Source organism: Saccopteryx bilineata, chromosome 2 (assembly GCF_036850765.1).
Source record: "Saccopteryx bilineata isolate mSacBil1 chromosome 2, mSacBil1_pri_phased_curated, whole genome shotgun sequence".
Taxonomy (NCBI): Eukaryota; Metazoa; Chordata; class Mammalia; order Chiroptera; family Emballonuridae; genus Saccopteryx; species Saccopteryx bilineata.
This window is the reverse complement of record NC_089491.1, coordinates 44076961-44092085: the sequence shown is the minus strand read 5'-3', so window position 1 is coordinate 44092085 and position 15125 is coordinate 44076961. Positions and strand designations below refer to the sequence as shown.

Here is a 15125-nt window from a genome sequence, read left to right as displayed (position 1 = left end):
ATTTATATTAGGTCAGGCAACTTATAATTTGACTGAGCTAGCTTTCACACTTTTACTCTTCTCATTGTACCATCTAATTACTTGTGGTATTTGAATTCTGGATATGTAGGAAGTGAAAGAATTTTAAGATGATGAAATGAGAAAAATCAAAAGTGTGTAGTTGTGTTTGTGCATTAAACAGAATTATAGAGACTATATTTAAGTGTACTGAATTATAATTCTTTTGTTTTTTGTTTTTAGGTAACAGGTGTATAATATTTCTTCTATTTAAAAGAAATGAGTGTAGCTAATACTGCATTAAGAGTTGAAACCTGGCTTTCAGCAACATGGCATGTTCAAGTACCTGTAATGTGGCTGGAAGCTTGTATTAACTGGATCCAAGAAGAAAACGATGTTAATTTGAGTCAGGCACAACTGAATAAACAAGTTTTTGAGCAGTGGCTCCTTACAGACCTGAAAGATTTGGAGCATCCTCTTTTACCTGATGGCATTTTAGACGTTCCAAAAGGAGAATTGAATGGATATTTTGCTATGCAGATTAATTCATTGGTTGATGTAAGTCAGCCTGCATATTCCCAGATACAAAAGTTGAGAGGCAAGAATACTATGAATGAGCTAATTACAGCTGAAACACAAGTAACCCAAAAGCCTTGGGAAGCAAAGCCTTCACGAATGTTGATGCTACAGCTAACTGATGGAATTGTACAAGTACAGGGAATGGAATATCAGCCTATTCCAGCTCTTCATAGTCATCTTCCTCCAGGTACAAAAATTTTGATTTATGGAATTATTTCTTTCCGTCTTGGTGTTCTCTTATTGAAACCAGAAAATGTGAAGGTGTTGGGGGGAGAAGTAGATGCTCTTTTAGAGGAATATGCTCAAGAAAAGGTACTTGGAAGATTAATTGGGGAATCTGATCCTGTTGTTTCAGCCATACCAAATAATTCTAACCAAAGCATCCCTAGAAATGCAGATGATCTAGATCTTATGTTAGGACCTTCTGATGAAGAACTCTTGGCAAGTCTTGATGAAAATAATGAGCTTTCAGCGAATAATGACACTTCCTCGGAAAGATGTTTCAGCACAAGACAGTCAAGTTTTGAAGCAGGACTTGTTATTTCTTCAAGACCAAAGGAAAAACCACCAAATCCATCTGTGTATTTCATTGATGGGGAATTAGATGACTGTTCATTAGCAGAGGCTTTGCTTTTAGAAGAAGCTGTCCAGAAGGAAGAAGTGGAGGCTAAAGAATTGCAGCCATTGACTTTGAACAGAATCACAAATGAACATACAGCCAGATCTGCACATAATCCTAATAGTTTAAATAATGTTTCTTTGATTTGCAGAAATAGAAATGATAATTGGATTGAAAACAGTTCATCTGAACAAATTAACAAAGACAAATCCAGTTGTTTATTTGCTAGAGATCACAACAGTAGTGTTTTTTTAGTTCATCATAATGTACCCTTAGCCCATGATTTTACAAATAACGATAAGAACTCAGAGACAGATAATAAAGTAAGACGAACCATCAACAGTTCAGATGTGCATTCCTCAAATAAAATATTAAATGGAGAACTGATCAGTTATGTGCCAAAAAAGAGTTCACAGATTTCTAATGAAAATGATCACCATTTACAGAACTGTTCTTTAAGATTAGACAACAGTACTAATCTGTCTTTGACTATGGATTTATATTCTTCACCCTTTATCTATTTGTCTGTTCTAATGGCCTGCAAACCAAAGGAAGTTGTAAGAGTGAAAGTCAAAGCCTTTATTGTTACCTTAATTGGAAATCTTTCAGGTTCTGGTGGCATTTGGAGTATAACAGCAAAGATTTCTGATGGTACTGCATATCTAGATGTAGACTTTGTAGACGAAATACTTACTAGTCTGATAGGGTTTTCGGTACCAGAGATGAAAAAGTTAAAAAAGGATCCTCTTCAATACCAAAAGTTCCTGGAAGGTTTGCAGAAATGTCAACGCGATCTAATAGATTTGTGCTGTCTAATGACTATTTCATTTAATCCCTCCTTGTCTAAAGCAATAGTACTGGCATTACAAGATGTTAATGTGGAACACCTTGAGAACTTAAAGAAGCGATTGAATAAATAATTTACTAAAATAGTATTAGAAAACAAATATTTAGAACTTGTCCTTTTATTTTTAAAATTTGTAAAAGGAAAAAAAATTCACAACTTGTTTCAGTTTTACTTAAAAATGTTTAATCATGTTTGTGTGGTTAGGTATTTTTAATAAAGTTTTTGTAGCAAAAATTAGATGAAGCAACTTGGTGATTTGCTGTTACTGAGAAATTTGTTTTCCACCATTTCACATAAAATTATTGCTAAAGTAACGATGTTTACTGATGTGTCATAGTTGAAAGTTAACAATTTTAGGTCTGGCCAGGTAGCTCTGTTATAGCATCATCCCAAAGGTCAGAGGTTGCAGGTTCGGTTCAATTTCTGGTCAGGGTGCAGATAGGAACAGATCGATGTTTCTTTCTTCCTCTCTTTCTAAAATCAATAAACATTTAAAAAAAGTCAACAATTTTAAATAGGTAGTTGTATTTCTAATATGTTGAGTACTCAAAACGATTTGTTTATAATACTATGGAAAATTTACTGGAAAAACCAGTAAGTTAGAATGTCAGGCTTTCGGATGCAAATTGTTTTGCTGATTGCAAATGTCTGGTATATCTAAGACAAATATTGTGTTAAGGTACTATTTTAGAGACTATATTGAGGGGTTAAACCTTATTTTCAAGAACTATTTATTTATTTATTTATTATTTAGAGACAGGGACAGACACAGGAAGAGAGACATGAGAAGCATCAACTTGGAGTTATGGCAGTTTGGTTGCTCATTGATTGCTTTCTCATATGTGCCTTGACTGGGGGTCTCCAGCTCAGCCAGTGACCTCTTACTCAAGCCAGAGACTATTGGGTCATGTTGATGATCCCATGCTCAAACCAGCCACCCTGCGCTCAAGCTGTTGAGCCTGTGCCCAAGCCTGTGACATCAGGGTTTCAAACCTGGGTCTTCATTGTCCCAGGTTGATGCTCTATCCACTGTACTACCACCTGGTCAGGCTAAAGAGTTATTTTAAATGACATTTTGAAGACATATAAGGTCTAGTATTTCAGAGTTTTGGATTAAATAAAGCATTATCCCCTCTTTGAATTTGCTCTACACGTTAAGCCTCTATTCTATGAAAGTGACTTCTTTTTTAAAGGGAAAGAAACTTCCTCTTTCCCATTTTGCTATTTAAAGATCACATTAGAAAGATAAGGCTTATTTGTTTTTTGAAGTGAGAGCAGGGGAGATAGACTCCCACATGCACCCTGACCAGAGTCCACCTGGCAATCCCCCCCCCCCCCTCCCGGGTCTGGGGCTGATGGCTCTGCCCACTTGGGGCCTTATGCAACCAAGTTATTTTTAGCATCCGAGGTGGAGGTTGAAGATGGCTCCTCAGTACCCATGGCCAACATGCTCAAATCAAGCTATGGCTGTGGGAGGGGAAGATGGAGGGGGGGTAGGGCGGGGAGAAGCAGATGGTCACCTCTCCTGTGTGCCTTAACCAGGAATTGAACCCGGAACTTTAACACATGGGGTTGACACTTCACTGCTGAGCTTTTTAAGTGTTTGGAACTGTAAAACAGATAAATATTTAAATAATACAATGAAGATGTGTTTCAGTTAAAATAATGTAATAGGAAAATATCTGGAAGTAAGATACATATATAGACATGATATAGATGTAGTAGAAAAATATTTTAAAAATCTTTTGTTGGAAGAAGGATAAGAGTTCAAGGAATAACATGGACTTTGCAGATGTATACCATAATTGTAACCTATATACTTGAATAGCTCTTTTACTACAAGAGATTTAAATGAGATGGCATTCTTTCCTCTACCTGTTCTCTTGTATTCCATCTCTGTGAGTAGTGCTTGAAAGCTGGGATTAGAATTTATTTTCTCTCCACATTCAGTAACTAAAGACTGGGTGTAGTACTTTACCATATTAATTTATCCTTTATTGGTGCTTCGATTGTGGCTCTGGTCTTCTGTAGCCTGGATTATTCCATTAGGTTTACTAATTGGTCCTTGCCTTATTTTGCACTCAGACCTTTTCCCAGAATTCTTTTTTTTTTTCTTTTTTGTATTTCTCTGAAATTGGAAATGGGGAGGCAGTCAGACAGACTCCCGCATGTGCCCGACCGGGATCCACCCAGCACGCCCACCAGGGGGTGATGCTCTGCCCATCTTGGGGCGTAGCTCTGCCACAATCAGAGCCATTCTAGCCCCTGAGGCAGAGGCCACAGAGCCATCCTCAGCACCCGGGCAAACGCTGCTCCAATGGAGCCTTGGCTGCGGGAGGGGAAGAGAGAGAGGAAGGAGAGGGAGTGGGGTGGAGAAGCAGATGGGCACTTCCCCTGTGTGCCCTGGCTGGGAATCAAACCCAGGACTCCCGCACGCCAGGCCGACGCTCTACCACTGAGCCAACCAGCCAGGGCCCTTTTCCCAGAATTCTGTCAGAATGATCTTTTTAAAATAAATGTCTTCTATTTTTCTCTTTGTTAACCTTTGACATTAACCTCCTGCCCCCTTACAGGGGTGTAGTCCAAACTTCCTCGTATGTAAGGTCTTTTGTGATCTGGTCTTTGCCTTTCTTTTCAGCCTCATCTAACCCCATTACTCTTCTATCTAATTTGCCTCTAAATTCTACTCAAACCAAATTACTTGTTCCCCAAACGTAGGGAAGTATATGCTTTCAGACTCAAGCTCAGTGTCTATCTTCTCTTATTCCCTTACTTCCCAAATTTATTCATCTTTTCAACTCAGCTTAAGATATAGGTGCCCTTTGAAGTGTTTCATGAATTCCCCTCCTCCCCACTAACTTGCTTGTCCACTGATAATGTTATCAATTGTTACTAAGTTAAAAACTATTTTGATGAGCTGGAAATCCTACATACAGAATTTAGGGGAAAATTATTGTAAGTATATTTTGAAGACATAAGCTTGTATAAGCTTTTATGTATGTAAAACAAGCATTCATTTAAATGAGAGCTTTGACATTTTCTGGAATACAGGTGGGCTGGACACTGGTGTAACATGCAGAGGCGCTTTGGTTATGGATGTCTAATTAGTTTTTAGAAAAAGGGGAGAGAAAAGAGGAATGATTTATGCTGCCATCATGCGTAGGTCACATTTGATAGTTAAGTACAGGGTGGGGCAAAGGTATACCTCTGTAGTCTAGCCCTTCTGCTCCTGGCCTCAGGCAATCATTAATTTTTTTTTGTCCCTATAAATTCGCATTATCTTCCATTTTTTATAAGTGACGTGATATAAATGTACTCTTGTTTTTTGGCTTTTACTCAGCATAATGATTTTGAGGTTAATCCATGTTGTGTATCTAGGCATATATCAATATTTCATTCTTTTTGTTGCCAAGTAATAAATAGTGCTTTGTGTGGGTGTACACAATTTGTTGATTCATTCATCTGTTGATGGATATTTGTTTTCAGTTTTTGGCTATTGTTAAAAGCTGCCTTGAACATTTGTCACAAGTTTTTGTGTTAACATACACTTTAATTTTTGTTGGCTATACACCTACAAGTAGAATGGCAGGATATTATTGTAATATGCTTTATAAGAAACTCACGAACAGTTTCCAAAGTGATAATGCTGTTTTACATTCCCATAAGCAATGTGTGAGTTCTTTTTTTTTTCTTTTAATGTTTATTTTATTGATTTTAGAGAGGAAGGGAGAGAGACAGGAACATATCTGTTCCTGTATATGCCCTGATGGGGTCAAACAAGCAACCTGTGCACTTCAGGACGATGCACTTCAGGACGATGCTCTACCAGTGGTCAGCAAATTCATTAGTCAACAGAGCCAAATATCAACAGTACAACGATTGAAATTTCTTTTGAGAGCCAAATTTTTTAAACTTAAAGTATATAGGTTTAAGGTAATTTCTTATGGAGGTAGTTCCCACACGTGGTATTTTGTGGAAGAGCCACACTCAAGGGGCCAAAGAACCACACGTGGCTCGCGAGCTGTAGTTTGCCAACCAGGGCTCTTAACCAATCGAGCTATCTGGCCAGGGCTATTTTATTTTTCAATTATAATTTGCTTTCAGTATTATTTTGTATGACTTTCAGGTGTACAGCATAATGGTTAGACAGTCATATACTTTACCAAGTGTTCCCTCAGATGCAGTACCCACCTGGCAGCATGACTAGATATTAAAATGTTGGTTATATTCCCTATGCTGTGCTTGATATTTCTGTGATTATTTTGTAACTACCAGTTTGTACTTTTTTTTTTTTTGTATTTTTCTGAAGCTGGAAACTGGGAGAGACAGACAGACTCCCACATGCGCCTGACCGGGATCCACCCGACACGCCCACCAGGGGGCAACGCTCTGCCCACCAGGGGGCAATGCTCTGCCCCTCCAGGACGTCGCTCTGCCGCAACCAGAGCCACTCTAGCGCCTGGGGCAGAGGCCAAGGAGCCATCCCCAGCGCCCAGGCCATCTTTGCTCCAATGGAGCCTCGGCTGCGGGAGGGGAAGAGAGAGACAGAGAGGAAGGAGGGGTTGGGGGGTGAAGAAGCAAATAGGCGCTTCTCCTATGTGCCCTGGCTGGGAATCAAACCGGGGTCCCCCGCACGCCAGGCCGACGCTCTACCGCTGAGCCAACTGGCCAGGGCCTCAGTTTGTACTTATTAAGAGACTCCTTTTCCTTTAATGTTTACATAGGTACTTCATTTTTGTTTTAGAAATATTAAAATATATATGTGAGCAAACAAAACAAATTACTAAAAGTCCTATAAGAATATGTAACAAGTTAACATTTTGGGGTAAATTCTTGTCCTTTTTATACCTACTCTATTTTTAATAAAAGTTATGCTATATACACTTTGCTTTTGCTTTTTAACATGGGGCTAGCTTTATTTATTTTTAAATTGATTTTAGAGAAGAAGGGGGAGAAAAATTGATTCATTATTCCACTTATTTAAGTATGGTTCATTCTTGTTTGTGCTCTGACTAAACAGATTGAATCTGCAACCTTGTCATATGGGGACAATGCTCTAACACTGTTTTCAACTGCTGGTCTGTGGACTGGTCCGTCAGAAATTTTGTATCGGTTTGTAAAGGAATTAACCACTAATGTATTAAGATTATAGACCCACTGATCTTAGTCATATTTACTTATGCTCAGTGTGATTTCTGCCTTAGCAGTTCCTGAAATAATTCTCTTGTTTTCACTAGTCCTCAAGTATAAAAAAGTTGAAAACCACTGCTGTAACTAACTGAGCTACCCGACCAGGGCCTACCTTTCTATTTTAAGAAGTATAGAGTTATACTATCATTTTAAATAGCTACATATATAGTATTCCATTGCATCAATGCACTGTACACTGAAAATAGCCATTTGGCTTTTGTTGAACCTTTTGGTTTCTGCTTCCCATTTTTAGAAATACTATAATGGACACCATTGTGTATATTGTGTTTTTCTCTATTTCATTATGATAAACTGCAAGGAGAAAAGCTGGCTCTAAAAATATGCACATTTTTAAAGACTTGATACTTGTCAAATTCCCTTCTAGCTGTTTTCTTTCTTTTTTACTAGTTCTGTGTCTTTGGGCATGTTAACTTTTTGAGCATCAGTTTTCTTATCTTTAATGTGAAAATATTGTTTTAAAGCAGCCTGGTACATTACACATGGTAAGCTCATTGCTAGCTTTTTTTTATTTAAAGATTTTATTTAATTTATATTTTAGAGGATATAGAGAAAGAAAGGTGGGAGAAATGGGAAGCATCAACTCATAGTTGTTGCTTCTTGTATACGCCTTGATCAGGCAGGCCCACAATTTTGAATTGGCAACCTTAGCATTCTAGGTCAATGCTTTATCCTCTGTGCCACCACAGGCCAGACACTATTATTATTCTTATCATTATTTTTTGAATTTTGAAGAGTTTTATTAGAGGAGGAGATTTATTAATATGCCAGTGCATATGGCTGGCAGAGGCATCTGCAAGCCCAAATTGTGTAGTCCACTATTAATATTTTTTAAAAGTTCTTTCGGCCCTGGCCACTTGGCTGAGTGGATAAAGTATTGGCCTGGCATGTGGACGTCCCAGGTTTGATTCCCCATCAGGGCAAACAGGAAAAGTGACTATCTGCTTCTCTCTCTCCCTCTCTTCCTCTCCCTCTTCCCCTCCCACAGCCAGTGGCTCAATTGGTTTAAGCATGGCCCTGGGCACTAAGGAGAGCTTGGTTTATCCAAGAATGCCAGCCTCAGGTGCTAAAGATAGCTCATTTGATTTGAGCATCAGCCGTAGACTGAGTTGCCAGTCAGGTGGAACCCACCGGGGTGCATGCATGAGTCTGTCTCACTATTGCCCCTGCTCTCACATTAAAAAAAAAAAAAAAAAAAAAGTTCTTTCAGCCTGACCTTGGTTGTGCAGTGGATAGGGCATCAACCTGTAGCACTGAGGTCTCTGGTTTGAACCCCCCCCCCCCAGCTTGCCTAGCAAGACACATATGAAAAGCAATTCTGCTTCTTGTTCCTTTTCCCCCTGCTTTTCTCTTCTCTCTCTAAAATCAATAGATAAAATCTTTAAAAAAAATTAAAAATGGCCTGACATGTGGTGGTGCAGTGGATAAAGCGTCAACCTGGAAATACTGAGGTGTCCAGTTCGAAACCCTGGGCTTGCCTGGTCAAGGAACATATGGACAAAAGAGCTATTCAAGTTGATGCTTCTTGCTCCTCCCCCCTTTTCTCCTCTAAAAATAAATAAATAATTAAATAATTAAATAATTAAAAATGTTCTTTCAGGCCTGACCAGGCGGTGGCGCAGTGGATAGAGCATTGGACTGGGATGCAGAGGACCCAGGTTCGAGACCCTGAGATCGCCAGCTTGAGCATGGGCTTATCTGGTTTGAGCAAAGCTCACCAGCTTGGACCCAAGGTTGCTGGCTTGAGTAAGGGGTTACTCGGTCTGCTGCAGCCCCTGGTCAAGGCACATATGAGAAAGCAATCAATGAACAACTAAAGTGCCACAACGAAAAACTGATGATTGATGCTTCTCATCTCTCTTCGTTCCTGTTTGTCTGTCCCTATCTATCCCTCTCTCTGACTCTCTCTGTCTCTGTAAAAAAAAAAAAAGTTCTTTCAGTTCATATTTTTTTTTTGGAGAGAGACAGGTAGGGAGAAAGGGTGAGAGATGATGAGAAGCATCAATTCATAGTTGCTTTTCCTTTAGTTGTACATTGAGCTTCTTGTATATGCCTTTACCAGGGTCATGCTAGTGTCCCCTTGCTCAAGCAGTGACCTTGGACTTTTTATGCCAGCGACCTTTGGGCTCAAGCTGGTGAGCTTTGAGATCATTTGGATGATCCCTGCTCAAGCAAGTGACCCTACATTGATGAGCCCATGCTCAGAGCCAGCGACGGGGTTTCCAACCAGTGACCTCGATGTTTGGAATGGCCACTTCCACTGTGCCACCACCAGTCAGGCTCAGTTCATGTTTCTATCTGGAGTTTAAGAGTTTGTAGCTTCTCAACCTCTCAAATATTTATATAAGGTATCAAAAAAAAAAAGTCTTTGCCAATCTGATCATTTATTTGTGTTTCTTTTGTGAGTTGTCTTTCTTGATGGTGGTCTTTTTTTGAACATGAAATTTATTTTAATTTATTGTGTTAACATAGATTCTAGTGTCCCCCTGAATACATCCTCCCCTCCCCTGTGTCCCCAGTACATCTCTCCTGTCCCCCTCTTTGTAACGCCCTCCCCCCCTTCCCTCCAGGATTTGCTTTTCTGCTCTCATCCCATCCTATCATCCCTTTCCCTCTGTCCGCTTTCCCTCTGGATCCTTTGATCCCGCCTCTGTCTCTATTCTGCTCCTCAGTTCATATTGTTCATTGGATTCCTCAAATGAGTGAGGTCATATGATATTTTTCTTTCTCTGCCTGGCTTATTTCACTTAACATAATAGTTTCCAGGTCTATCCATGTTGTCGCAAAAAGTAATATTCCCTTCTTTTTCATGGTCCCATAGTATTCCATTGTGTATATGTACCACTGCTTTTTAATCCATTTTTCCACTGTTGGACACTTGGGCTGTTTCCAGATCTTGGCTATTGTAAACAATGCTGCCATAAACATGGGGGTGCATTTCTCCTTTTGAATCATTGATGTGGTGGTCTTGGGATATATTCCTAAAAGTGGGATGGCTGGGTCAAAAGGCAGTTCCATTTTAAATTTTTTGAGGAATCTCCATACTGTTTTCCACAGTGGCTGCACCAGTCTGCATTCCCACCAGCAGTGCGGGAGGGTTCCCTTTTCTCCACATCCTCACCAGTACTTATGTGTTATGTTGTTTTGTTGATGAGTGCCTTTCTGACTGGTGTGAGGTGATATCTCATTGTGGTTTTAATTTGCATTTTTCTAATGATTAGTGATGTTGAGCATTTTTTCATATGCCTATTGGCCATCTGTATGTCCTCTTTGGAGAAGTGTCTATTCATTTCTTTTGCCCGTTTTTGGATTGGATTGTTTGTCTTCCTGGTATTGAGTTTTACAAGTTCTTTATAAATTTTGGCTACTAACCCTTTCTCAGACATATTGTTGAATATGTTCTCCCATTGTGTGGTTTGCCTTTTTATTTTGTTCATATTGTCTTTAGCTGTACAAAAGCTTTTTAGTTTGATATAGTCCCATTTGTTTATCCTGTCCTTTATTTCCCTTGTGCGTGGAGATAAATCAGCAAATATATTGCTGTGAGTGATTTCGGAGAGCTTATTGCCTATGTTTTCCTCTAGGATGCTTATGGGTTCTTGACTTACATTTAAGTCTTTTATACATTTTGAGTTCATTTTTGTGAATGGTGTAAGTTGATGGTCTAGTTTTATTTTTTTTGCAGATAGCTGTCCAATTTTCCCAACACCATTTGTTAAAGAGACTGTCTTTACTTTTTTGTATGCTATTACCACCCTTGTCAAATATCAATTGTTCATAAAGGTGCGGGTTTATTTCTGGGTTCTCTGTTTTGTTCCATTGATCTGTATGCCTGTCCTTATGCCAGTACCAAGCTGTTTTGAGTACAATGGCCTTGTAATATAACTTGACATCCGGAAGTGTGATACCACCCACTTTATTCTTCATTTTCAAGATTGCTGAGGCTATTCCTGTTCTTTTTTGGTTCCATATGAATTTTTGGAATATTTGTTTGAAGTATGTCATTGGTATTTTAATAGGAACTGCATTGAATTTATAGATTGCTTTGGGTAATATGGACATTTTAATGATGTTTATTCTTCCTAACCATGAACACAGTATATGCTTCTACTTATTTATATCTTCCTTGATTTTTTTAATCAATGTTTTATAATTTTCCAAGTATAAGTCTTTAACCTCCTTGGTTAAATTTACTCCTAGGTGCTTTATTTTTTTTTGTTGCAGTAGTGAAGGGGATTGTTTTCTTAATTTCTCTTTCAGCCAGATCATTGTTGGTGTATAAAAATGTCTCTGATTACTGAGTATTAATTTTATATCCTGCCACCTTGCTGAATTCATTTATCAGGTCCAGTAGTTTTTTGACTGCGACTTTAGGGTTTTCTATGCACAATATCATATCATCAGCAAATAATGATAGTTTTACTTCTTTTCCAATTTGGATGCCTTTTATTTCTTCTTTTTGTCTGATTGCTGTGGCTAGGACTTCCAGAACTATGTTGAATAAAAGTGGTGAAAGGGGGCACCCCTGCCTTGTTCCTGATCTTAAGGTGGTTGCTTTTAACTTTTGCCCATTGAGTGTGATGTTGGCTGTGAGCCTGTCACAGATGGCCTTTTATCATGTTGAGGTATGTTCCCTGTATTCCCACTTTGCTGAGAGTTTTGATCATAAATGGGTGCTGGATTTTATCAAATGCTTTTTCTGCATCTATTGATATTATCATGTGGTTTTTGTCCTTTTGTTTATGTGATGAATCACATTAATTGATTTGTGAATATTATACCAGCCTTGCCTCCCCAAAATAAATCCCATTTGATCATGATGTATGATTTTTTTTCATGTATTGCTGGATTCGGTTTGCTAATGTTTTGTTGAGAATTTTAGCATCTAAATTCATCAGGGATATTGGCCTATAGTTTTCTTTCTTTGTGTTATCTTTGCCTGGTTTTGGAATCAGAATTAGGCTCACCTCATAGAAGGAGCTTGGAAGTCTTCTTTCCTCTTGAATTTTTTGAAATAGCTTGAAAAGGATAGAAGTTAGTTCTTCTTTGAATGTTTGGTAGAATTTGCCTGTGAAGCCATCTGGCCCAGGGCTTTTGTTTGTTGGGAGTTTTTTGATAACTGTTTCGATCTCATTTGTTGTAATCGGTCTATTTAGGTTTTCTGATTCTTCCAGATTAATTTTCAAAAGATTATATTTTTCAAGAAATTTGTCCATTTCACCTAGGTTGTCTAATTTTTTGACATACAGTTCTTCATAGTATTTTCTTACAATCCTTTGTATTTCTGCTGTGTCCGTTGTTACTTCTCCACCCTCATTTCTAATTTTATTTATTTGAGTCCTTTCTCTTTTTCTCTTGGTGAGCCTGGCTAAGGGTTCATCAATCTTGTTTACTTTTTCAAAGAACCAGCTCTTAGTTTCATTGATCCTCTGTGTTGTTATTTTTAGTCTCTATGTCATTTATTTCTGCTCTGATCTTTATTTCCTTTCTTCTACTTCCTCTAGGCTTTACTTGCTGTTCTTTTTCTTGTTCTTTTAGATCAGCAGTTCTCAACCTGTGGGTCGCAACCCCGGCGGGGGTTGAATGACCAAAACACAGGGTCACCTAAAGCCATCGGAAATACATATTTTATTTAAAAATGTATTGTATAATAAATATGTATTTTCCGATGGCTTTAGGTGACCCCTGTGTTTTGGTCGTTCAACCCCCGCCGGGGTCGCGACCCACAGGTTGAGAACCACTGTTTTAGATGCAGGATTAAGTTGTTTATTTGAGCTTTTCTAGCTTAAGGTACGCCTGTAATGCTATGAACTTCCCTCTCAGGACTGCTTTTGCTGTGACCCATAGATTTTGAGTTGTTGTATGCTCATTTTCATTTGTTTCAAGGAAATTTTTATTTCTTCCTTGATCTCATTATTGACCCATTTGTTGTTTAATAATATGCTGTTTAGTTTCCAAGTGTTTGAGTGTTTTTCAGTTTTTCTATTGTAGTTGATTTCTAGTTTCATGCCATTGTGGTCAGAGAAGATGCTTGATATGGTTTCAATCTTTTTAAATTTATTGAGACTCATTTTATGCCCTAATATGTGGTCTATCCTAGAGAATGTACCATGCGCACTTGAAAAGAATGTATATTCTGCTGCTTTAGGGTGAAAGGTTCTGAAGATATTTATTAAATCCAGTTGATTTAGTGTGTCCCTTAATTCTGCTGTTTCTTTGTTAATTTTCTTTCTTGAGGATCTATCCAGTGATGTTAGTGGGGTATTGAAATCCCCTACTATTATAGTATTGCTGTTAATCTCTCCCTTTATGTCCATCAAAATCTGCTTTATATATTTAGGCGCTCCTATATTAGGTGCATAGATAATTATAATGGTTATCTCTTCCTGTTGGATTGCTCCCTTTATCATTATGTAGTGGCTTTCTTTATCTTTTACTTTAGTCTTTGGTTCAAAGTCTATTTTGTCAGATATAAGTATTGCTACCCCAGCTTTTTTTTCATTTCCATTTGCATGAAATATTTTTTTTCCATCCTTGTACAATCTATGTGTATCTTTTGTTTTGAGGTGGGTCTCCTGTAGACAGCATATGTGTGGGTCCTGGTTTTTTTTTTATCCATTTAGCTACCGTATATCTTTTGATTGGAGCATTTAATCCATTTACATTTAAGGTTATTATTGATATGTAGTTGCTTATTGCCATTTTTCTTTAAATCTACATTTCTCTTTTACTATATATATATATATATATATATATATATATATATATATTTACCCCCCCCTCCCTGCTTTTATCTGTCTACAGCAGGCTCCTTAACATTTCTTGCAGCATTGGTTTGGTTGTGATGAATTCCTTGAGTTTGTTTGTTTGTTTGTTTGTTTTGGTCTGGGAAGCTTTTTATTTCTCTTTCAATTTTAAATGATAATCTTGCTGGATAAAGAAGTCTTGGTTGTAGGTTCTTGTTCTGCATTACTTTGAATATTTCTTGCCATTCCCTCTGGCCTCAAATGTTTCTGTTGTAAAGTCTGATGTCATCCTTATGGGTGTTCCTTTGTACGTGATTGACTTTTTTCTCTTACAGCTTTTAATATTCTTTCTTAATCTCTTAGCTTTGGTATTTTGATTATGATATGTCTTGGTGTGGGTCTCTTTGGGTTATTTTTTAGTTGGGTTCTCTCTGCTTGAACCTGTGTGACTCTTTCCCGCATCAATTTAGGGATATTTTCAGCTATAATTTCTTCATACAGTTTCTCTATTCCTTTTTCAGGAACCCCTATTATGTGGATATTGTTTCTCTTTATGTTATCACAGAGTTCTCTTAGAGTTTCCTCAGACTTTTTGATCCTCTTTTCTTTTTGCTGTTCTGCTTTCATGCTTTTACTTGTCCTCTAAGTCACTGATTCGATCCTCTGTTTCATCCAGCCTGCTTTTAATTCCTTTTAGTGTAGTCTTTATTTCTGATATTGTGTTTATCATTTCTGTCTGGTTCTTCTTTATGATTTCTGTGTCCTGTTTGATGTTTACAATTTTTTTTTTTTGTATTTTTCTGAAGCTGGAAATGGGGAGAGACAGTCAGACAGACTCCCACATGCGCCCGACTGGGATCCACCTGGCATGCCCACCAGGGGGCGATGCTCTGCCCCTCCGGGGTGTCGCTCTGTTGCGACCAGAGCCACTCTAGCACCTGGGGCAGAGGCCAAGGAGCCATCCCCAGCGCCCAGGCCATCTTTGCTCCAATGGAGCCTCACTGCGGGAGGGGAAGAGAGAGGAAGGAGAGGGAGAGGGGTGGAGAAGCAGATGGGCGCTTCTCCTGTGTGCCCTGGCCGGGAATCAAACCCAGGACTTCTGCACGCCAGGCCAATGCTCTACCACTGA

The 15125-nt window shown here is 38.5% G+C and overlaps 1 protein-coding gene across 4 annotated transcripts in view; it reads left to right on the top strand.

The window, feature by feature from the left end:
- Positions 1-3385, top strand: part of RMI1 (RecQ mediated genome instability 1) — a 274637-nt gene extending 271252 nt beyond the window's left edge. For 2 of the 4 annotated variants that reach the window (XM_066256990.1, XM_066256989.1), the window contains one exon: positions 241-3385. In XM_066256990.1, coding sequence (XP_066113087.1) covers positions 277-2115 — 1839 coding nt within the window. In that variant the 5' untranslated portion in view covers positions 241-276 and the 3' untranslated portion in view covers positions 2116-3385. The remainder of the gene's footprint in view (positions 1-240) is intronic. The other 2 variants (XM_066256987.1, XM_066256988.1) reach the window with 1 other exon arrangement.
- Positions 3386-15125: the final 11740 nt, after the last annotated feature.